General features: G+C 37.4%; 1 protein-coding gene across 1 annotated transcript; it reads left to right on the top strand.

The window, feature by feature from the left end:
- The first annotated feature begins 7,054 nt into the window (after positions 1-7,054).
- LOC124169202 (chymotrypsin-1-like) lies at positions 7,055-22,633 on the top strand. Its single transcript, XM_046547718.1, has 7 exons — positions 7,055-7,121; positions 9,268-9,340; positions 11,411-11,567; positions 13,324-13,478; positions 15,524-15,610; positions 17,875-18,026; positions 22,285-22,633. The coding sequence occupies exons 1-7, from the start codon at positions 7,071-7,073 to the stop codon at positions 22,453-22,455; spliced, it is 846 nt and encodes a 281-aa protein (XP_046403674.1). The 5' UTR covers positions 7,055-7,070; the 3' UTR covers positions 22,456-22,633.
- Positions 22,634-25,217: the final 2,584 nt, after the last annotated feature.

Here is a 25,217-nt window from a genome sequence, read left to right as displayed (position 1 = left end):
CATTATCCCTCACTAGAGATGCGTGAAAATCGCAAATACGATAAATGATAAATGCAACAGCGATGTGCGAAAACAAATGCGAAATAGATGCGATGACTGGAATTTTATGATATTTTTTCGCAAATTTGCCTTTTCGACGGCAAAATTCGTACATTTTGTGCCGAGCGCAATTTAAATGCTCCGCCGACACTCATCGCTCAAGGCATGTGAGCGACTGGCCAGCTGCTAGTTGGCTGGGACTCTACGTGGCTGCGAACTACAAGTGGCCGCGGGCAAGCTACACCTCCGACATTATAAGTCTTATTCATTAATTTGTCATTGTTCTACAACATAATTATTTATAATATTCTTTATTTTGTCATATAACTGTATTTCACTACATTTTATCGTCATCGACCTCATTATGAAAATAAAAAATAGACGCTACAAAATACGATAAAATGTTATTGAAAGTCTGATAAATTAAAAATGAAAGTGCGATTTTCACGTAACTCCATCCCTCACTCTAGATTCACTCTGCCAGCATGTAAGGGGAGGGAGGGAAGATCCGCGGTACTGAGGAGTGTTTCGCGAACCAATAAACGCGAGGCGCTCCTGGCGGAGCTACAGGGCACTTTACACGATTTATATGGTTTTCTTACGCTTTTCTATTGAGTATCCATGCTGCAATACACTTGTTCCATTAACACTAGAACCGTTGAACTTTCCAACCCCACCAAAACCGCGGCATGGGACTTCTTTGTCCCAACATACTTTCATCCCGTCATGTTTAAGTTTAGTTGACGGTTCTTTTGTGGTTTTTGTGAACAAAACACGTGTTTAGGTAATGTTTAAAACGTTTTATTAAGTATAACTAGGAATACAGTAAACTTATTTTGACGTGTTGGTTGCAAGCTCAGACCTGTAGACCTGCAGTCAGAGGTGACGCGGCCAGCGCTGCATGAGTAGGCGGCCGGCGCACAGTAGGCCCAAACCCCACTTTAGACGGACAAAAGTCAAAAACTTTTACTAACAACCCTAAAATATTTATATGTGTTTTGGAGACCGCTTTAATGAAATCCAATATTAAGTTTTCAATGTTTTCGATTTTTTTATTTTTTTTTTTCAATTTTATTTCTTTTAGAATTTGAAAAGTAACTTGAATAGTTGTAAAAATAGATTATATTTAAAAATTTGAAATACTAAAAAAAAGTTCACGTTAATAATCCTAGTGGTCAGAAAAAAATCTGATATAAAATTTGCAGAATTATTTTAGCAATATCTTTGAAAAAACTTTCTTGCTTAATAGAAAAATAAAGATTTGCTCTTAAGTTTGCATGTACCATTTTCCAATACACAAAGAAAAAAAATACTGCATTGAAGAGGTAGTTTTAACTTTCAAAAATAAAATAAAATAGAATATGGTTTATTGCGCGTAGAGAGTGAAAAAGTACAAAATTGGCATTCCGGAATCGAATAAGTACACCTCAGTTGAACGGAAATAACCTTTTCGAGCACTTCATTCATGACAGGGTGGGAGGCTCGGGAATGGCCTCTCTACATTTCAAAAACCTCAGCTCTTGTGTAGAAAACTTCACCGCTTGTATCTATGAGAAGACAAAATATATAATGCATGCAAATTTCAGTTATTACAAAATAATAATATCTTAATGGACACTGTTTATATTATAGTTTACCCGTTGCTATGCGGCCATTACGGCCGCATGGATTCCCTTTCGGCTTGTCATGCATAGCTAATCTTTTATCATAAAACTCTTTTTACAACTCGATGGCAGTTGATTTCTTTTTCATTATTTAGCTCATTCTTCAATGAAAAAATATCTAAAAATCACGTTACGATTCCGTCCGATTATATAACTTTCCTCTAATTAAATAAAACATTTCATCGTGAAAAATCAACGGCGTTCCATTCATGATAATTAATTTCTCCAGGTTTATTTTCTCCAAAATATAAATAGTAAAAGCAAATTTATATTTTCAATGCTTATTCTAATTGATTGAAAGTTAGAAAAATAAAATCAAAGGGACCAGTGTACTGTAATCATAGTTTAAAATCGACCGTCCATTTAGGCGTCTGCGACTCCGAGACCAGTGCTTCGCTTTTCTCTCACTTTGACACTTATTTCTACGCGAAGGTGCACACATACCAACCCGTGAAATACACTGTTATGCAGTTCAAACATCCTATTACCCAACCTAACATTTAACCCTTTCACTGCTGTGGACGTACCTAGTACGTCCGCACGGCAGACTGCGGTGGACGTACTTTTTCTTCCTCCCTGTCATGCGGTCAGCACTTTCGCTGAAGCACTTCGAAGGGACCCACTAATCCGCGACCCTATCCTCGACGAACTCACCCTCGCAGGACCGTCTCATCGGCCCTACCGGCGGGGGCCCTACCTCCGGAAAAGTGACCGCTCTGACTGCAATTTGAAAATCAATCAATAAATCCGATCATCACAATATGATTGTTCTCATCGCTTTCCTGCCAATCAAGCAATCAAGTACGTCTTTGAACCGTGTCTCTGCGATAAAAAATAACGTTTTTGTTAACTTTGCAACAAAATGTGGCTGCGGACCACCGGAAAACGGCCATTATATCAAAGTTAATAAAATCGTTATTTTTTATCGCAGAGACACGGTTCAAAGACGTACTTGATTGCTTGATTGGCAGGAAAGCGATGAGAACAATCATATTGTGATGATCGGATTTATTGATTGATTTTCAAATTGCAGTCAGAGCGGTCACTTTTCCGGAGGTAGGGCCCCCGCTGGTAGGGCCGATGAGACGGTCCTGCGAGGGTGAATTCGTCGAGGATAGGGTCGCGGATTAGTGACCCTTCGGAGGGTGTACCACACCCATCCTGGAAGTACCTGCTCCTTGGGCCCAGGAAATGCATTTTAACATTTTCGCCGCATGTGTGGAGAAGGTTTTCGGAGATTGAACAGCAGCGAAAGGGTTAAAAAACCCCATTTCAAACTTTCACTTGGACTTTTGTCCACTTAAAGTGGCGTTGGCCCCACTGTGCGGCGCAGTGCACGCATTATTCCCTTCGGCGCTTCTAACTGGCAGAATAACGGTATCTGTGCATCGATCCCCTTCATAATAACTGTTATTATGCTAAATACAAAAAAGTGTAAAAAGAAATGAAATTGTATGTTATCCCCATATGGGACAAAAAAGTCCCATCCCGCGGGTCTAGGTAAATCGTCGTTTTTCTCTCAAGAACCAAACATCGTACAATATTTTCAATATGGCCATTCGAAAGAGCATAAAAAATGAGTAAAAGTCATTAAATTTCAAAGGGATCAAACAACTTATACAAGAATGGCAAACATTTGCAAAGGGTGATGGGACAAAAAGTCCCGTCCGCGGTTCTAGTGTTAAGCAATTGATGTAGGTTTGTAACGTAGACCACAATCTCCAATCAACTTATTTTCATTTTAAGTATACCGGGACTAGATAACTTTTACCGGAGTCACCCGCAATGCACAATCGTTCGAAAGATCCACTGAGAGAAAAATCAACTGCCTTGACCGGGATTCGAACCCATATCCCCCGATTTCCGGTCGAGGTCTTTAGTCAGTTAAGCTAAGTCTGTGGGTATTTTGGGCTGCTTGTGGCATCATATGCTCAGCAGTCCAGCAACACCTTGTCCGGTAGTGTCCTTAAATATCCACAGGAAAGAATGACGCCTCGGCACCTTAACTGACTAAAGCACTCGACCGGAAATCGGGGGATCCGGGTTCAAATCCCAGTCAAGGCGGATGATTTTTTCTCTGTGGATCTTTCGCACAACTTATTTTCATTTAATCTTTCCAAATCTCCCCAAAAAAATCCCATTTATTTGTTCAACAACGCCTTGGCAACCCATCCTAATTTGCCGTTTGACGTTAAAACAGCAATTATTTTCTCCAAATTTTCGTTTGAGCCCCAGCATAGACCGATTTTCTATCCACTTCCTCAGTCTGTCATCAGTGGATACCATCCCGTGACGTCACGGTCCGGTGACGTCGTGTTTTCAAGCAGGCGATGAAGATTTATCTTTGAACGCTCATAACTCAGCTAAAAACATTGTTCATCTGGGAAATTTTTGTCGAGTACATTTGAGGTTGGGACCTTTTTATTCTAATACTTTAAAATTTGTGCATGTTCCCCATTGAATGACAGTTGTTAATACGGATCAGGGTGCTGTGATATTAGTAAATTAGAGCTACTTGGTCTTCATTAACGCTAATCAAGTGCCATTTCTAAAAACAATAAACTTTTCTCCGTTAAAAAATAAATGACTTTTTGGTCACAAAAAGTTAGCTCAGTCCAATATAGTAAGTACTCATTTTCATTACGATAGATGTTGACTAATCGCCCACGCTTCGCATCGCTGATGTAACAATCATAACAAATGAAGAACGCAAACGGTCTACGGAGATTTGATTACCGACTCTCATATTGGTACAATGCCCCAGGATTATGAGGAGGGCGTTTGTGGGGTAAGTACATCAATTACAGTAACTGCGAGTACAACAATACAGTAACTGCGAAAAGTTAATTTATTTAGTCTAGCATTTTGATTAAAAACTGGGTATCACCATGGATTTGTGAGAAGTTATAATCCCACTGTAACCGGAAAATGCAGGGTGTCCCATTCATCTTGACCACCCGAAATAACTTTTTGTCTAGATGAAATTTCAAAAATGCTTCAAGCAAATGTTCATTAGCCGTTAGGGGGACATCAATCAGCATGATTGCCTTCCTTGTAGCTTTGTTATTTACAAAGATATGAACAGGAGGAATTATAGGAGAGGAAAAGAAATGCCGAATAAAAAATATAGGGTGCCATTTAAAAAAGACATACCGCTGTTCATATCTTTGTAAATAACAAAGCTACAAGGAAGGCAATCATGCTGATTAATGTCCCTCTGACGGCTAATGAACATTTGCTTGACACATTTTTGAATTTGCATTTGGACAAAAAGTCATTTCGGGTGGTCGAGATAAATGGGACACCATGTATATTCTTTTAATTGAACAGAATTAGCTTTAAAATAAAAGTTTAAATACATAGTGTTGCAACATGCGGTTGGTCCTTAAGAATTAGGACTAATTTTACATTGGATTAATTTTTGCTAGGTTACAGTTTTATTGCACTGTTATTACAGCAGTTTCCGAGAGCACTAAAAATGAAATACCATATAAACGATCGTCGAGGACCCCGAACTTAGGGGGTCTCCACGACGCTTGCGCCCATCGTAAAACATAAATATAGGTGTAATAAAAAATGACTCATTATCAGATTACTTGAACTTAAGTTATTTTGTGATTATAAACTTCTACGTTTTTATACGTTGCTCTCTTCACAGCATAGTTTACAAAGACTATGTAAAAATAATTAAAGGTGTCAGAAAATAATAGACAACGTGATGATTTTTGAAAGAGTAACTCGGAAAGGTTGTTTTATAGTTTTTAACAACACGAGATTTGTTGGCTAGTATGTAAATATAGGTGCGGATAAAATTCTTAGGAGGATAATCTTGATTGAAATGGTAATATGGTAGTTTTTTTCATCAAATATAACCAAATGCATTGATTGCGATTCGTTATCCACCATTATTGTGTTCATATTATAAAAATTATTTGGTTTTAGAAATTCCATTTTAGACGTATTATAATGGCCAAATTTTAACCTTATTTGAAAAAGGCCAGATTGGCGCCCATGCGATGCCACTCCACGTGACATCACTGGAAACTAGATTCTGTACGAGTGATCAGGAGCTTTATATCGTCTGAAATTACCAATGCATGCATGAGGTACAGAGCTCAGTGAAACATCTCCTAATAATCACCTATTAAAATTGTCTAAGGTCGGAAAGTTTCCTTCGTTTGATATGGTATTAATAATCCTTATTTAAACCAAGCGTTACCTGCTAGCAGCCCGCATCGTAGGGGCGCTCATAGCCTCGCACCAAGGTGGCCTCATAAGGAGGCAGCCGGAACCAGAATGACGTCACACGTGCTGTTCCCAGCATTCATACTTAGCCATCGCGTTTTCGCGCGGTTGAAATTTTTTCACTTTTCATTTTATCGCGGAAATAGATATCGTCATTAAAATATCTAGAAGCGTGACATACGTACTCCAGGAGTAATAATCTTTCGATGTAGGCAATTAAAAACTATAGGAAAGCACCCTATTGTTTTCTAGTAGGTTATACACTTATGGGATATTTCCATGAAAGTGTCAACTTTTTCTCTCAAATTAAAATTTAGGCTGGAAACATTTTATCTTGACGAATCAACAGCTAAATGATTGAATTTTATGTAATCAGTATTTGAAGCATAATTCAGAGCCTTATTAAAAGTTTTCAAATTACACTTCGATTCACAGAGTTTTTAAGCTGTTTGAAATCATTACGCTTAGGAGGCTGACCGGGCAGTACTTCCGTCAAATGTTAATTTTGGGCATATTTAGAGGGTATTACGATAGTTAATTTCGTTTTTGTATATGAACAATCCCTTCATAAATGTTTTTGATCATGCACAGCTATTAGATGTTCAATTATTTTGTGTTTTACAATATTATCGAAATATCCTATTGCACAGTTTTCTCTAAATGTCATTCAGTCACAAATGGAATTGCCCTTATATGATGCAATTTATTAACCCTTATTTTAACCCATGCATAAATTCTTATGAGGATTATCTCGATTGCATTGAGAATGTTTTTTTCATGCAGACATGTAACATTTCATAATTCCATACAATAGACCCGCGTGGATAATTTTAACCTTGGAGAAGATTACAGTGGGGGCAAAAACATCAGTGAAACAAGATTGTTATCACCTGTTAAAACTTACGTGAGCGGCTAAAATCTTCCAAATGTAAGACCTTATTTACGATAAGAGAATCTACCCTTCGGTTTGGAGATCTAGTCTGGGGCCAACAATAGTATTATAAATCATGGGATATATCGAAACTAATCTACTTAGATTTTTATCACATCATTCCGCATATATAGTCTCTGCCTGAGGATTTTCGAATAGACTTTCCGAAGCGACAACTGAACATCGTGGACATGAAGCTGTTACTGGCATCTTTGGCCCTCGCTGCCTTTGCCTGCACGCAGGTAAAATGTTACTTTAATGAAATATGCATAAGTAACTTTGCTGATAATTACAATATCACTTGATTTGATAATAATCACTGGTCAAAAATCTCAATATTGGTTTGAAGGAACTCTACACTCAATTCTTCTGTCCACTTATCTTTTAAGACCTATGTATTTTATCTCTTTTACATATTTCTTTACTTGTCTCATATATTTTATTCACGGTTTTTCTCTTCGATTCTTGCTCTATACTTGTCCCTCGACGATTGACTTCATCAGGACACCGTGCCTTAAGTTATGGCCTATGAGGTCGTTCCGTTTTTTAAATAAATTTTTTCAAGAGGTTCCTGTTCTCCTCTAGTAATCTAAGGACTTCCTCGTTTATTGGCGACTCAAATCGCCACTAGCGGCGCTAGCGTCGGTGACGACATTTTCCAAAATGGCGGACACATTGGAGATAAAGTATGTTAATAGATTAGATCGCAACGAGCGTTATATGGCTATTTTGCTCCATTATCTGTTATATTTTTCCTTAATATCTATCGAGTACATAAGTATCGTATTTGCACGTCACAGTACAAAGGATTTTCCTTATGTAGTGAACTTTTTCATTCAATATATATCTTTTTTTGAACCACTCTCCATGACATTGGTGCACATTTATCTATTCCGTTGGTTCATTATTAACTTCATTTTATAACTCTATCGTAATGTTTCAACTTATAAAACGTCATGGGAAATACTAACAAGGCGATGGTCTCGCGGAGGAAATCGACGATGAGGAGAAATTAAGCTTTTCTCAATGTTATTCGGTGGCCTTATCGAACCCTGAAATAGGAACTCCGATCCATTACATTCCCTTCAAATTCCTTTTTTTGAAACAGTTTTCTCCATAAAACTTCCTCTTATTATACCCATGGTTGAACTGTGCTTTTAATGTCCCCATTTATTTTTAGTTCAATGGTTTTGTATTGATGAAACTGCATGCTAACTGAAACTTAATTCATAAGCATTTTATCATGGCTCTCTCTAACAAATCACTCGTGTGAGTATTGGGCCCATGTTTGAACTGTGACTTTAATGTCGTCACTTACGTTGACTTCAATGGCTTTGCTCGGTCTATCCATTTGATCATCATCATCTGTTGCACCACATGTCACCACATCGAAGGCCTCCAATGTTGATTTTTTTCGCTGAAGTAATTGCCCATTCCTCATTTCCGTGTTAACTTTAAATGTTCGAGAAAAGAGAAAATGGGCAGTAAAAATCGGAATTCACGGTTAAAATTTGGATTCATGGATTAACTCTGATAAAAGTAGGGAAGGCTGTAATAAAAGGCGTTATTTACTCAATGGTCTGTTGCGGTAAACCAGATGCCTTCATATTTCTAAACGAATGAACTTAAACGCCCGTTTTCAATCCTTAATTTACTCGTGTGTGAAATCCGCGTAAAATAAACTATTAATGTATTGCACTTCACGCCATCAAATTTTCTTCGTGAATGTAACTAAGCTGAGTTACGTAAAATAGCGTGCGGTTTAACTCCATATGGATTTATGAACAGCAAAAGTTGTATGATATTATCTAGTGAATTTGTGCTGAAATGTATGAGTACGGGTAAGATTGATCTAACCTTTGCTGACTAAGTATATTTTGCTGGATGTACTGGCGTAAATCCACGGAAACCATACATTTCACGATAGCGATGGATTTTAATTAATTTTTACTCACTCACTCATTCCTGTGGCTACTCAAATTCCAAATCGATTTTTGCTCCATGTTGATCTTAAGTTCTGATTAATTGTCTCCTGACATCTATGCTTTAATTTCCTGCTGTAAGTAGATCTTCCTTGTGGTGGATGATCCCTTCACCTGGGCTATTCCGTAGATAATTTGCCTGGCCCTTACTGTACCTTACTTTTTCTTTTTAAGGGACAGCCTGAACGATTTCTTCCTATTCTCATAAAATGAAGGCGTGTCATTCTTGATAAATATAGGAATAAGTGAGCAGACGAAGTGGATCATTGAGAAACGCTGAGATCAATTTACGGGCTGATAATGGGAATACAATAACGTATTTTTAGTATATTTAGTATTAATCCATTAAAATTAAAATATAATTTGCATGAAAATATTCATACCAGACGCTCCTTTCCTCTAACAGGCAAACAGCTTCGAAAGTCCAATGCATTTGACCACTCTGCACAAACTTGCTAAGGTTGGGGGCTTGAAAAACGGTGAGTTTACATGAATATTGCGCATGCATTTCGAAATACTGTCACTTAGTAATAGGGTGGTTTCCTAATATTTTTTATTGCCTAAATCGAAAGATTATTACTCCTGGAGTACGTATTTCACGCTTTTAGATTTTCAAATGACGATATCTATTTTTCGCGATTCAATGAATGGTGAAAATTTTCAATCGCGCACAAACGCGACGGCTACGTATGAACGCTGGGAAAAGCCCGTGTTGCGTCATTCTGGTTTCACATAAAAAATCAGTTTTTATATAATATAAAATATCATTTCAATATAAAAATTCAATTTCAATCCTCTGCAAACGGTACGATTCAGGCAACCGGTTTCCCAATGCGCACCACTGAAGGCCAAAATTAGGAAATGACGTTTCAACGAAAATGAGAGGCAAGGAGGCAAGTTACTTAAGGTTATTTTTTAGATCTCTTAACAGAGAAAACATGTAAATAAAAATACCCGTAACATAAGGAACGAAAAAAAGTTAAATAAGTCATATCTTTGACATTAATATTAGATGTTTTTATGCTTGATAAAAAATCTGTAATAATCGAAGCAAAATTTAAGTCTTTTGAAGAAGTGTTTTTGCTTTAGAATAGTCATTTTACGTTATTTTTTTAATACTTCTTACATAGCACAAGTATAGAGAAACGTGTGGCGATTTGGGAGCGACCGCCATTCCATATGAAATCATTTCCACTGCCTAAACACGTGATTATTCCACGCTGTAAATAGCACTAAATGAAACACAATAGACTTCAAAAATATGATATGTAGCTAAAACTATGAAAATATTTTTTTTTATTTTCAATATTCTTGTGAAAAGACGAAAGAAATAGCAAACGAAACCCTTCTTTTCTTAATACCTGCGCACATGACTTGTCACTACACTGGTGGCCACAATCGAAATGTGGTGCGCTTGGTGATGCAGGAAGTTCTAAATGAAGCCATTAGAATGCATATATATCTAACAATTTGTCTTCTAGGATAGTGGTGCGACTTGGGAAACGGTGCGATATAAGCAGCTCTCCCCTAGACTAGAAATTTTGAAGCAACAAAATTGATAACAGTATTATTTGATTATTACGTCTTCTGTTAACAGATTTCGTGCGCCATGACACTACTGCCTAATAGCCACCTCTAATAGCCTAACTGAATGTGACTGAATGACCTTTAGAGAAAACTATGAAATAGGATATTTCGATAATATTGTAAAATACAAAATAATTGAAGATCTAATGGCTGTGCAGGATCAAAAACATTCATGAAGGGATTGTTCATATACAAAAACAAAATTAACTATCGTAATACCCTCTAAATATGCCCAAAATTAACATTTGACGGAAGTACTGCCCGTACAGCCTCCTTAGCGTAATGATTTCAAACAGCTTCAAATTTCGAAGTGTAATTTGAAAAATTTTAATAAGGCTCTGAATCATGCTTCAAATACTGATTTCATAAAATTTAGCTGTTGATTCGTCAAGATAAACTTTTCCAGCCTAAATTTTAATTTGAGAGAAAAAGTTGACACTTTCATGGAAATGCCCAATAAATACTGCCTAATAGCCTAGGGTGTTTGGCAGGGGGTGATCAACACCAGCATGCAGCATGCGAGAGGATTCCCACATGCTCATCACACGGTCATAAAAATGTTACGCACATTCACAAATTAAACTTTCACATTTATGCGAAGGCAAAACTCCCCAACTACTCATGAAGGAAATCTGTCAATAAATCCAGGACACTCAAAACATGGTGTTATAATCACTAAGGCAATTCATAAACATGCATTTAGGAATTTGCAAGTTATTAGGCTACACCACAAGTCAACTAAAATATTTGTAAGTTCTAACGCTGCCGTAATAGTCTGTTATTGATCGCGTAAAAAAAAACATTTTAAATCCATCGGTTTTACAGTCTCTTTCCTTTGATGTATATGATATTATCTACCACAGAATGCTAGCGTTCGTAAGATATGGTGACCTTCATCGGAAAATATACTGCTCTGGTTCCGATGTTTTCCTATGTTTTCTTCTTATTTTTTGTTTCAATAGGGAACAGAGACATCAGACCTAAAATAACTGGGGGCGAACATGCAACACCAGGAAGATTCTATTACCAAGCAGGGTTGAACATTGATAATTCGAATTTCTGCGGAGCCACAATTATACACGAATCCTACGTACTCACTACAGCCTCCTGTGTGTACGGGTGAGTATACACTGTCTATACAGACTTTAAAAAACAATTTCATGACCAATATAGAAGGAATAGATATTTCGCACTTCGTAAATTTTCGAACTTTCACTTTATCAGGGAATAAGTTTGTTATGGAAACAATATAATCGGGTTTAAAAATTGAAAACATTGACGATGATGCTGTCGCAATAGCAGTAGCAATGTTTCGGAATGCTGATGGCATCAGCGGATACGTCGTCCTCAATTAGTAATTCACAATTGCCCCGTTTTAGTAGGTAATCGGTGAATATGATGTCGTCGTTAATGTTAAGTTTCTTTGGTTCTGCGCGATCTCCACAGATTGAGTTTGGCAACTCTGCGAGATGGAGGGCGACGTTCGCTGCACGAAAATCAAAGAGAGAGGCTGCGGCTTCGTGGACTCTTTCGCCTGCCACTCGTCTGTGATTGGCTAGAAGAGAGGGTGGGACTCGAGCGCGTTCAAGCTCAACCGCCATTGGTTGGGAAAGAGTATTCTAAAATCCAGACAAGCGATGCGCTAACTATCGGCCGAATTCGGAAGTAGAGATTCGCGGATTCCAAGCAATTCCCCAAGGAAACCACGTCGACAAATCATTAGCATTTCTGGGAATTTATTGATTCTTCTTCTTATATTTTTTGTATTAAGCTATCATAACATCGTAAGTAATGCATTCATATCCATGTAAAATGTCTTTTAGTTGACACTCATTGCTACAATTCATCATTTACTGGGACGGAGGTTTTTCTATTTGAAGCATTTGGGGTAGCCGACGCATTGCACTTTTTCTTTTCTAGCCTACTAAGAATGAAGTTTTTTATCGAAGTCACACATTTATGGTCATTAGAAACCCTTTGAGTAATCGCTATGAGATACTAGTGGATATTTCAGCTATAATTTATTAACTCCTTAATCTTAACTGCTATTTTTCGTTGCCCCTACGAATCGAAATACCTCCTCTAAGCCAAGAAAAATCTTCCCTCACATGGCTTACTTTTTTTTACGCAGTGGCTCGACGATTCATCTTATTACACCAATGTTATCATCACAACAATATTCTCGATGCGTCGGCCATGTTGGCAAATTACGTCACCGCCTTCAGCGCTGCCATCGGTGATTTGAGTGTCGAATAGTTGAAACGACCCCTAAATACCAACTGACAGGATATTGCGCAATACTGCCAACAGACGGCAAACTATTATCCCGTTTGCACAATATATTTTCAATATTTTGAAAATCACACTATATGTTGCACAACATTTCAATATTTCCCACACACGATCGATTATATTGGTATGGTATTTGGAGGAGGCGACCGACAGCTTAGGTCATTTGCGCCATGAGGGAAGGGTAGGTAAGGAAGAGTGGAAAGAAACCCGGCGTCGGCATTAGCCTGCTCTTAACGAAAGGCGCCAAGGGGACCACGGCTTAACGTCCCATCCGACGGACGGAGTGTTGCGCTTGAAATGTCCTCCACACAACAGTCAAGCAGGGATCGGGCAGTCTCTGAAAATTCTCAGCCGCTGCCGGGATTTGAACCCGGGCCCACCGGGTGGGAAGCCAACACTAGCAACCACACCAACCCGATCCCCGATCGATTATATTGCACAAGCTGAGACACAAGAGGCAGTAATTCACTTTCACTCAACATATTGTAAAATAATATTGACCGTCTATGGGTCGATTTATCCCTTTTTACAGGCATGGATGCTCCGAAAAATACGAATACTAAATCTGATTATTCTCTTCTAGTGGGCAAACATTCACCGTTTACGTGGGTGACATTAAACTGAAGTCTGGGCAAAGTGTGTCTTCACATGAGGCCATCATTCACGAAAAATATGACCCGAATGGTTTCAGCTATGACATTGCCCTGATCCATCTTCCCAATCCCTTGACTTTTAATGGTAAGTCAGAATTTGATATAAATTAAACGGTGATTAAAATGTTTCATGGAGTACAGGTCAGTGAAATGAAATGCAAAATGTTTGCCGACGTTTCGACACATATTTTATATCTTCATCAGGGCTATGAATCATAATGGTTACGATAAATTAATACATGGAGGTAAATTGAGCAATTTTTAAAACTATATTTTTGCAATGATAAAACAAAAAATATAAAAAATCATATTGTATCTATGTAAATTAAAAAGAAAAGACAAAAATTTATAAAAAAAAGGCTAATCAAAGAGATTATTCATATATCGAAAAAAATAACAGCAAAGAAAAAGCAGACATTAACAACCTAAGTAAAATTTATTTCTATTTAATTAATCCAAATTGATAGTATATCGAACTAAAATTGCTACAATCGATAAATAAAGAGCAAATAAAGTATGCCAAAATTGTTGTCTATTCTTGTTCATTCATATACAATAGCATTTTTATATTTTTTATTTTATTATGGTAAAATATATCATTGAAACCATTATGAAGGCATAATATAAAATCGAAACGTCCGCAAACATTTTATATTTCCATTTTATTATTCCAAGAAAAAATTTTATTGTTATATAAATTAGGTTATGACGAAGAAATCGATAAAATGAAACAGAGAGAACCACAAGTTGTTCCACAGGTTTTTCTCTGTATCAATAGGCCAATTTATAATTAAATGCTCTGGGCTCGCTAATGAAACAGGATTATTAAATAAAGTATTTGATTTTTGACAATAACTCTTTTTAAATATTTTCTCACTAATTAACTGAACGTGTAAAACCGTCTCAAAATTGATTTGGTGGAATTTCGATATAGTCAAGATAAAAACTAGTAGTAATTTCCATACTTAAGTTCAAAACCCAACTACCGACAATGGTTTTAACATATTATGCCATTTTCGAGACGATATTTTATCATGGATATAAATAACTGAAAGTACAAAATCAGTCTTTCCGAATACCAACGAAAAAAATTGTTTCCTAAATACTATGTCCACTGAATGTTCATCGTCGCAATTAAGGTATTCCTGCAGCCTGGTCTGGATATTTTGCATAGCCTGTCGTAGAATGTAGACAGGTATTGCCGCTATCACGTATGCAAGTATTTGATCGGCGTCACAAGACCACCTACAATCAACCGGTTACACTCGAAGACCCTGTATAATGGGTTTTAACCCTTCACTGTATTTTGTATTATATATGATACAATACACTCATTGCCGGGTATTTCTGAATGGCACAATTCTTCCTCTCTTACACATGGTGTACCTATCAGATATGATACACCCCATCGTTTAACTATGTGGTTCTTGAAGTAGTCAGTAGGTGCCAAAGGTGATCAGCTCCTAATTATGTTGAACGAAGTCTGCTCTCCGCATGAGAAACGATAAGAGGATTTACCCGAGTGATATCAATGTATGTAATTAGTAAAGGTACGGGCGCCGATGAGAAGATTCCATGAGTATGTGAATTGAAAACCTTTTGTGGAAAATTTCCAAATCTGTGGTACATTCATGGGCGTACCCAGCGAGGGGCAGGGAGGGGGACAGCTGTCCCCCCCTAGAAGCAAAAATCGCCCAAATCTTGAAGAATAATCAGTACTGAATTGAAACGCAAGTATTCAACAAATTTTCTTTAAACTCACGAAAAATGATACATATTAGTATTAGTATAAAATATGTAACTAAAAAATAAAACTATTTTTTCAAGGAAATAATCTCATAAATCCCATTGCTTGCCCCCCCCCCCCTAGTTATGATCCTGGGTACGTCCTTGCATACATTTCCATTTACTGTAAAATTTGCTTATAACCATGATGTATCGTACATGGTACATATTAAAATGTTTCCTTAAAAAATTAAAAAAATTCAGAAAAAGATATTAAAATGTAATAATTGAAGCTTTGCTGGATTTATTTTATAAAGAATTTTTTGGGGCGTATTTAAAACTCCATGCAGTTAATCTATCCTCGAAAACTATTTTAGCATATCCCCGTTTCTTTTCAATTTTCAGATAGAACTATTGACAAAATCAATCTTCCTCCAAATGCTAATTTTTTCAACAATATTGCAACTATAAGTGGCTGGGGTACTTGTGAGGGTAAGTAGTACATTATAACATAAAATCTTTGGAATAAATTAATAATAATAAAATTAAATAACTTTATTTCATTGCCCAAAAATTACGCGAAGATAAATAGATAATCAGTGAAATCAGGCACCACAGAAGTTACTATCTTGTGTAGGGGTTGGCTTTGAATTAAAGTAAGGCAATGCTCGGCTGTATATATCACAAATAAGATTTAATGAAGAAGTAACTTATAGTAGTCTCATGTGTCCTCATATAACGAATAAAAAGTGTGTGAACAAAAAAAACATTGCAAAAATCAATAGGAATATATGGAAATAATATGGAAATAATATGGAATTCTTATTTTTTTATTATAATCAAATAAAATTTGTATTGAAATAGAAGTGTAGGTATGAGCAATTGATATAATCAGTGGAACCATTGTCTTGAGGAATATCAAGTCATTGCCTCAAATAGAAATTTTCCGTTCAGAAGTTATATTTGTTTGAATAGATAATTTGATTGCAGCGGTAGCATACTTAGTACGCTCTAGCAGAAGTTGTCCAGAACCAAGCTAGTTCTCGAGTAAACATCTGTGTACTCACTAACTCACTCCGTGATTCGACCCAAGGTTGGTTTGAATAGGAGAGGGAAGAGCTTATCCCGGACAAAGCTACAGGCATGTGAATATCACACATTCATAAGGCCGTTTTACACGAGGCACGGAATTGCGCAGGTTAGAGATGCATTAATTTCTAAAATGGCGTGGAATTGCGCAAATGCATGAACGAAATTAGAACAGGGGCTATTTTGCCGTCTCACAACCACGCATTCTCGCATGTGTTCTAGCAATTCACCGCTTTACACGACGCAATTTTGATTGCGCCTTCGCACGTACGTCAGATTGCGCAATTCCATGTACCGTGTAAAACGGCCTATAGAGTCCTCACTCAAATTCAAGTAGTTTCCAGCTTTTCGCGGTCTAAATGCCGTCAAATCCACGGTATGTAGATAAGGCATTTTTGCATGCACACACTTTTATAACTACGATTCGAGCTCTGCCACGTCGGAGAATAATTGTAGATAACGATAATCAATACTTTGAATGATTTATTTATAACCATTTCTCACGAAAAATTTGTATTTTCATTGAAAAATCTGCGAGAACTTAGTTGCACACCAAATATATGTACTAAATTTTACACTGAGTATTCGCTCGGTGTTCAGCGACTAATGATATCATAGAATTTAATAATAAAAAAATTTGGAGTCCTTTTTATTATATCTTTACACACGATTCACGATAGGTGCGTACGTCGTAGGCAGGAGCAGAACCGGGATATTTTTCTAGGGGGGACACCACGGTGTGACAGGAAAATGGTCTTCTCATATTTGGGATTAAACACCATAAAGAAACATTGGGGTGGTTTCCTTTAATTTTTATTGCCTAAATCGAAGGATTATTCAAGTGAAAATTTTCAAGCTGGTTCCGGCTGCTGCCGTGTGAGCCCACCTAGGTGCGAGGTTATGAGCGCCGCTACGATGCAGGCTGCTAGCAGGTAGCTGAGTATCCTGCTAGCAGGTAGCGCTTGGCTTAAATAAGTATTATTGATACCCTATCAAACGAAAGGAAACTTTCCGACCTTAGGCAATTTTAATAAGTGATTATTAAGAAACGTTTCCCTGAGCTCTGTGCCTCATGCATGCATTCGTAATCTCAGACGATGTAAAACTCCTGACTACTCGTATAGCATCTGGGTCCCTGTGACGTCAAGTGGAGTGGCATCGCATGAGCGCCAATCTGGCATTTTTCAAATGCGGTTAAAATTGACCATTAACATTCGTCTAAACTGGGATTTCTAAAAACCGAATAATTTGCACACTATGAATACACTAATGGTGGGTAACGATTCGCAATCAAGATCTTTTGTTTTCTTTGATGCAGGAAACTGCCCTATTTTGCTACGAAATGTACTATTAATTTTATTATAAAAGTTATTAATATGAAAATATTTATAGCTTTTATAATATATTATAAAACTTATTAAAATTTCTATTAAAAATCTATCGTATTTTTTAAGCGTCTGGGGGAGTAGACATGCCCCGTGCCCCCCCTAATTCCACCTATGGTTGTAGGGGTCCCATAAGCTAGGGGCCCTCGGAGATCGCCGACCAGCCGACCTTCCCACAGGTCGGTCGACTGGTCAGGTTAGTGACCAGACAACACCTGAGCTATTTGGTCTCAAAAGTTGGGCTCATCCCGTCAAATTAGGCATTCATTTTCTTTGTTATAGGAGTTGGCTTGACGTCCACACTTCTCTTCGCTCAAGTGAGCATGATATCAAACGAAGACTGCAAAGCATCCTACGGGGATTTGATTACCGACTCTCATATTTGTGCTCAACCGATACATGAAGGAAGTCTCAACAACCAGGGAATTTGCCATGTAAGTAAATAATTATTTTGTAATTGCTACAGCGTTTCAGAAAAGTTAATTTATTCAGTCCGTGATAAAATAAATAACATATATGACATTCGGTCCAAGTGAATGATCATCACTTCACTATAAAAAATGGGTATCACCAGAGATTCGAGAAAAATAATAGGCCGAGTTCAACCGGATACTGTTATTCCGGCAGAACTATTGATAAAGTGTAAAAAAGTAAACCTTAGAAAATGGTCCAAAGTGGACAGTAACTTCTCAAATCCACTCTTCAACTGGATGAGATCTTGCAATTCTAAAACTAGCATCAATCTAGACATTAAAATACCTACACAGTGTTGAAAAATAAGGTTGACCCTAAAAACTCCTGAATATTTTAAATATGGACTTATTTGTGCAACGGAATATTTTCTATATACCATTATCGTGACAGTTTAGACGAGCACTAAAGATCAAGCACCACATAAACGACGTAGAATAAAGAAGAAAGCGTCACCACTCGATCAAATGTCAGAATAGGGTGGTTTCCTATTTTTTTTATTTGCCTAAAAAATAAAATTGACTACTCGTATAGCATCTAGGTCCCTTGACGTCTCGTGGAGTGACATCGCATGGGAGCCAATCTGGCCTTTCTCAAATGAGGTTAAAAATTGACCAAATTAAACTAAGATTCGTAAAACCAAATAATTTGTATATTATGAATACTCTAATTGTGGGTAACGAATCGAAATCTATGCTTTTCGTTTTCTTTAATGAAGTTTACAACCCTATAGTACAAATTTTCTCGGTATACTGAAATTCTTGAGCACGTTCATATATGCAATAATGCATGATGGAATTGATGGCGAAGTTTTTCTTTTCATTTACGATAAAATGAACTTCCACAAGGTTGAGCCCAGGACGATAGAGATTACACATTATATTATCGAAATTTTGATAAAATATTTGAAAACATATCCCCTTTTAGAGAAAATGAAAGTAAGATGTCGACATCAACAGATTCTATATACAAATCATCACTCCTCAACAATCCAAAGATTGGTTTGACGCAGCTCTCCACTCAGTTCTCCTATCAGCTAATCTTTTCACGCCTACATATTTCTTCTCTTTCACATCCTTCTTTACTTGTTCCATGTATTTTGTTCGAGGTCTTCCTTTTCCGTTCTTGCCATCCACTTGTCCCTCCAGGATTGTCTTCATCAGGCCATCATATCTCATGATAATGCCTATAAGGTTGTTCCGTCTCCTTTTCAAGGTTTTCATGAGGCTTTTCTTCTCTCTTTTTGATCTTAGGACTTCCTCATTAATGAATCAGTCGATCCATTAAATCCTCAAAATTCTTCTATAGCACCACATCACGAAGGCCTCTAGAGTACCTTTAAGTTCTCCGCAGTTGCAATTGTCCATTCCTCACTTACGTTGAGAAGCTTACTCCAAACGTAGGTTATGATAAATTTTTGCATCCTTCCATGTTTAAATTTGCCGCTGCATGTAGGTCTTTCTTTTGGTGAATCCTCTCTTCGACTGGGTGGGTACTTTCTTTCTTAATAATCCCTTCGCTAGTCATGTGTACTCGATATTTAAGGAAGTTTTGAATGAAAAATTAAACTTTGTTTTTCCACAGAATGTATTTATTAGTCCACTAATAAAAAAGTATACTGCACACTATACGTGTACTAATAAAAATATTCTGAGGATTCTCATATTTCGTGTTCATCGATTTCGCAACCTTTTTTAACAGTTCCATATATTTTGTTCGAGGTCTTCCTTTTCGTTCTTGCCATCCACTTGTCCCTCGACGATTGTCTTCATCAGGCCATTACGTCTCAAGATGCGGCCTTTAAAGTTGTTCCGTGTTCTGATTATGCCGGTAACGCCTGAATTAAAAATATCATCCGAACTTTTTCGTAATATTCTTTTTTTAAATCGATTAAATTCTCATTAATTAGATGCACTTATTTTATACTTTTAGCATAAAGATGCAACCTGGCACAATGTGGTACCACTAGTTCCTTAAGGGTTCAAAAAATCGAAATTAATTAAACATTAGTAATTTCACATTGTAATGCCAAAAATTTTGAATATTTTCTATTTTTCACAAGAAGAAAGATTCATTTTCATTCAAAATCACACAAAAATGTCAAATCTTGCTCTAAAAAAGCAAACTTTTATAAGAAACGTAACTATAAATATGCTCATCAATTTAAAACTCTCAAAATCCCAAACAAATTACATTAAATTACAAAAAAGGTTCGTTTAGTATTGCACTACCTGCCGGTACCATATGGTACCGCTAGGCGTTATCGGGTTAAGGTTTTCATGCAGCTTCTCTTATCTCCTACTCTTCTTAGGACTTCCTCATTATTAACTCGGTCGATCCCTTTGATCATCCTCATTCTTCTGTAGCACTACATTTCGAAGGCCTCTATCCTTGATTTCTCCGCTGCTGTCATTGTCCATGCCTCACTTCCATACAGGAGCATACTCAAAGTGAAGGTTCTTATGAATTGTTTCCCTACGTTAAAGTTTCCCGCTCTAAGCAGGTCTCTTATTTGGTGGAATGCTCTCTTCGCTTGGGCTATTCTGCCAATAATAAATGTGATGTTTAGCTTTTATTTCAATCCGCTAGTTTATTTATTTCAGGTATTTTTTCAACTGAATAGATTCGAGGGCTATTAACTCTAAGTAATGAGTACCTGAATGCTTTACTCAGTCTATGTTATTTCAATTACCTTATATTTCAACCTTTCCGATTACAACTACCTACTTTCTATTTCAAAATGTAGAACTTCCACTAAATAAATTTTCCCCTGACAATTCTACTTATCAAGATAGCGTGCCTCAAAATATGGCCCCATATATTCTTTCGTCCACTTATGTTGCGTACGGATCACGAGAATATTCATTTTTCCTGAGCCATGCGTTAAGGACGGATAACGAGAATTCTCTTTTTTGCTGTTGACTCCGTTTAAGTTGCCGATATAATTTAACTATGCCAGTTTTTTCATATGTAACGAGCACCTATCATCAATAATATATTTTTGCATAAGTTGTATGCATTTAGAATATCTGCATATATTTTTTGTTTAAATATAGTCATGGTTTTAAAACCGCTACTTTCACGCATTCGCGTTTTTCACGCATCAATTTCTTTACCTGTGTTCCATTTACAATACTAGATTAACGTAAGAGAGGAGTGAGTGCGTATGAAAGTGTTCCAGTTTAAATACATCTACATAATACCCCGCAAGCCGCCTAAAAGGCGTGTGGCAGGGGGTGTTAGGACACCAGCCGTTTACAGCTTAAAAAAAAAATGAAGTGCTCTAACGAGGTTGGGACTAGCGTTTATTAAAGTCCTTTATGGTTCGGGGGAAAAACGAATTCCCATATCTATCCGTTCGGCAAAACATCTCTTTTAATTTATCGCTTCTATCGGACCTGGAAATATAGTATGGCTCTAATATTATGTTCTCTGTGTCGCTCTTAAAGATATCCATTCTCAATTGTTCAAACAATCTAAGCCTAGCGCGCAGCCTCCGAGTATCCAATGGCTCCCAGCCTAATACGCTTAACATCTGTGTAACACTGTCTGTACGCCCGTAGCCGTTTTTGACAAAACGCGCAGCCTTCCTTTGTATTTTATTCAGTTCGCGGATTAAGTCTCTCTGCGCCGGATCCCATACGCTCGGTGCATATTCAAGGTGCCGGATACCTGCCGGAACGAGGGATTTAAACACCTCCGTACGCAACGTGTTAAGGTTTTTACGAGGCTTCTCGTCTCTCATACTCTTCTACGGACTATGCAGTTAGATTTCGCATTACTTTCTTCGTCAATCCATTTGATCCTCATCATTCTTCTGTTGCACCACATTTCAAAGGCCTCTATCCTAGCTTTCTCCGCTGCTGCCATTGTCCATGCCTTACTTCCGTATAGAAGCACACTCCAAATGTAGGTTCTTATAAACTGTTTCCTTACTTTATTTAATTAAATTTTAAGAATTAAATAATACGTTTAAATTTTCTGCTGTAAGTACATTTTTATTTTGGTGGGATGCTCTCTTCGCCTGGGCTATTCAAGTGACAATTTAATTCTTGCTTCTACCGTTGCTAGTTATCCTGCTTCCCAAATAACAGAATTATTACACCTCTACCAGTTTTTGCTTACCTTGTTTAATGTTAGGCTTGACTTCTTCTCTTCAGCTGCATACTAATATCTTGGTTTTCTTAATGAATTGATAAACTTTCTCTTCTTTTTATTCAGGGTGACTTAGGCGGGCCACTTGTTGCGATGTACGATATAGAAAACACTCGGATCGAGATGGCCTTGGCAGGAATATCTGCCTTCATAAACGACCGTGGTTGCGGCGTTGGACCTGATGGATATACTAGAGTGTCCACCTTTGTTGATTGGATAAAGTCTCACATAGAATAAGAGCCACGGCCAAACTGAGATTCTTACGTGTAATTTTACCCATTCAAAATCGACGAAAAAGTGTTATTTTCAATGTATTTACTAATTTTACTGAAAAAACTAGCATTTGTAGCAGTGACGCCATGACAAAATTAGCAGTGCCGGAACGTGTTTCCCTTAAATTTCTTTGGAAGTGAAATATTTCAATGTATGTTTTTATTACAAGTTATTATTTGCATTTGATTATTTTTTGTTTTGGTTACGAAAAATTTTGGGGCAACAAATTGATAAAAGTGTTATTTGACTAATATGTCTTTAGTTAACAAGTGCTGGAACAGCGTTCCGGCACCATAACACCACTGCTTTGTAGCTTAGCTTGATTGCGACATGAACCGAAGAATACTTGATCACTGAAGAAAAACTTTTGAAAAATGTAATTTTAACAATTAATTTCGGCAAAATAAAAAACTACGAGTTCTGCTTCAAAAATACATTCTTATTCATTCATAATGAGTTTTCCATTCCATGAGTAAAGTATTCCAGGAGATAAAACACAAAACAAACAAGAACAGTTATGAGTTCCTTTCCTCTTCCCTGGAAAGAGGCCGGAAAATCAGTAACCACCCCTGGCCTATATTCTGTCTACATTTGTAGTCACGTCAATCGCTCAGAAGACGAAAACCGACTCGGGTTTCGAAACGTCGGCGTGGAGACCTTCACCCGAGTTCAACTCAACTCAACTCAACAAAGACATCATTAGCCGGGAAACGAGGTCATATCATTACTGGGTTCCTCAGGTGAGAGTATAAAGAACGTGACGTCATTGGTCCGGGTTGATGCTCGGGTAAGGAGTATAAATGGCCATATCATGGAAGTCTTCCATGTGCATATCTGCTCACTCATATGATCGAAGGGCTATAAATGCTAATGCTACAGTCCAGCCAGTGAGAGTTGTCCGATGACAGTTCAAAAGGAGGCGAGGAGATCCCTGCGCCAGCACGGTTTGCAGCCAATCGCTGTCCCCTAAACGCACCTCACACCCTCGTCTAGTCGTACAACGTTGCCACATGCATATGGAGTACTGAAACAAGTCTTATTGTTAGCGATCAAAACAAGTCCTTTCCTCGAATCACTAAACCAGAGGATTCTTCCTTTGGGTCCTTCACGCTCGTCGTCCCTTCCGGCTGCTTTCTTCACGGAACACTTCTGTTTACGTGTGAGGTGGGTATTTCCCTTTCTAACCTGGCAACCTTGCCCCCTACCCCGAACTAGACCCTTCTGCCTGTCAACGGACAACTCTTGGAGCCGGACTTCAGTATTTAATGTTTTTTCGATATGATTAGTTCAGGCTTAAACAGCGAAAATTTAAAATTGTGACTATAGGGTGGTTTCCTTTTATTTTTTTATTGCCGAAATCGAAAGATTATTACTCCTGGAGTACGTATTTCGTTATTTATTATTTTAAAATGGCGAGATCTATTTTTCGTGATTATATGAAAAGTGAATAATTTCAAACACGCGAATACGCGACGACTAAGTATGAATGCTGGGAAACGCACGTTTGACGTCATTCTGGTTCCAGCTGCCGCCGTGTGAGGCCACCTTGGTGCGAGGCTATGAGCGCCACTACGATGAAGGCTGCTAGCAGGTAGCGCTTGGCTTAAATAAGGAGTATTAATACGCTATCAAAGAAAGGAAAATTTTAGACCTTAACCAATTTTAACAGGTGATTATTAATAGATGTTTCCCGGAGCTCCGTGTCTCATGCATGCATTGATAATCTCTAACGATGTAAAAATCCTGACTATTCTTATCGCATCTAGGTCCCTGTGACGTCACGTGGAGTGGCATCGCATGGGCGCCAATCTGGCATTTTTCAAATGAGGTTAAAATTGACCATTAACATTCGTCTAAATTGGGATTTATAAAAACAAATAATTTGTACATTATGAATACACTAATGGTGGATAACGGATCGCAAACAATGCCTTAGTCTTCTTTGATGAAGGAAACTACCCTATCAGTGATATCATATGTTTCTCAGAAGTTTTATGCCTCGCTCCTGAACCCTTTGTTTGTGATGCGAATTAGATTCACAGTCCAAGAACTTATTATTAATTGGTTTTCTTTCTTCTCTTATACTAATGAAATAATGCCTTAATTAAGTAATCAAACTATTATTTTAGCCAATAATGAAATAATTAGAATCTGATCCGCAGCGTAGCGCTTTACGGTGTGGAAACATGGACACTAAGGAAGGAGGACGAGAGAGATTGGAGACGTTAAATATGTGGGTTTGGAGAAAAATGGAGATGGCAAAAAGGACGGAGAGGAGAAGGTACGACGAAGTGCTGGAGATGGTGGGTGAGGAGAGGCAGCTTTTAGATGAGATACGGAGGAGACATGGCATGGATGGAGGGAGTGCTGAGAAGGGAGGGAATGTTGAAAACAGTGTTGGAGGGTAGAATGTTAGGTAAACGAGATAGAGGAAGGAAAAGAATGTTATATTTAGATAGAATGAAAGGAAGTAGGCCTTATTGTGAATTTAATAGTGAATTCCATGAAGGGATGGGAGACTGATTGTATACTTCTTAAATAATCCATGGAACATACCTTAATCTATCGATTACATTAATTTTAATAATAAATTAATATAATAATAATAATATCAGTGGAAGCTGAAGAAAATAATAGTAATGAATGAATTAAAATATTTTTCCTACATATATATCATTTTATCGGCCATTGAATATTATTTACGATAAAACGGGAATATCGTTCAT

This window comes from Ischnura elegans, chromosome 12 (assembly GCF_921293095.1).
Source record: "Ischnura elegans chromosome 12, ioIscEleg1.1, whole genome shotgun sequence".
NCBI lineage: Eukaryota > Metazoa > Arthropoda > Insecta > Odonata > Coenagrionidae > Ischnura > Ischnura elegans.
Note: the sequence above shows the minus strand (reverse complement) of the source record. Positions and strands in the feature narration are given on the sequence as shown.

Excerpts from the sequence above, each read along its gene's own strand:
- LOC124169202 (XM_046547718.1), top strand. The coding sequence starts at position 7,071 with ATGAAGCTGTTACTGGCATCTTTGGCCCTCGCTGCCTTTGCCTGCACG. Across the intron at positions 7,122-9,267 it reads CTGCCTTTGCCTGCACGCAG|GCAAACAGCTTCGAAAGTCC; the intron begins GTAAAATGTTAC and ends TTCCTCTAACAG. Across the intron at positions 11,568-13,323 it reads ACAGCCTCCTGTGTGTACGG|TGGGCAAACATTCACCGTTT; the intron begins GTGAGTATACAC and ends ATTCTCTTCTAG.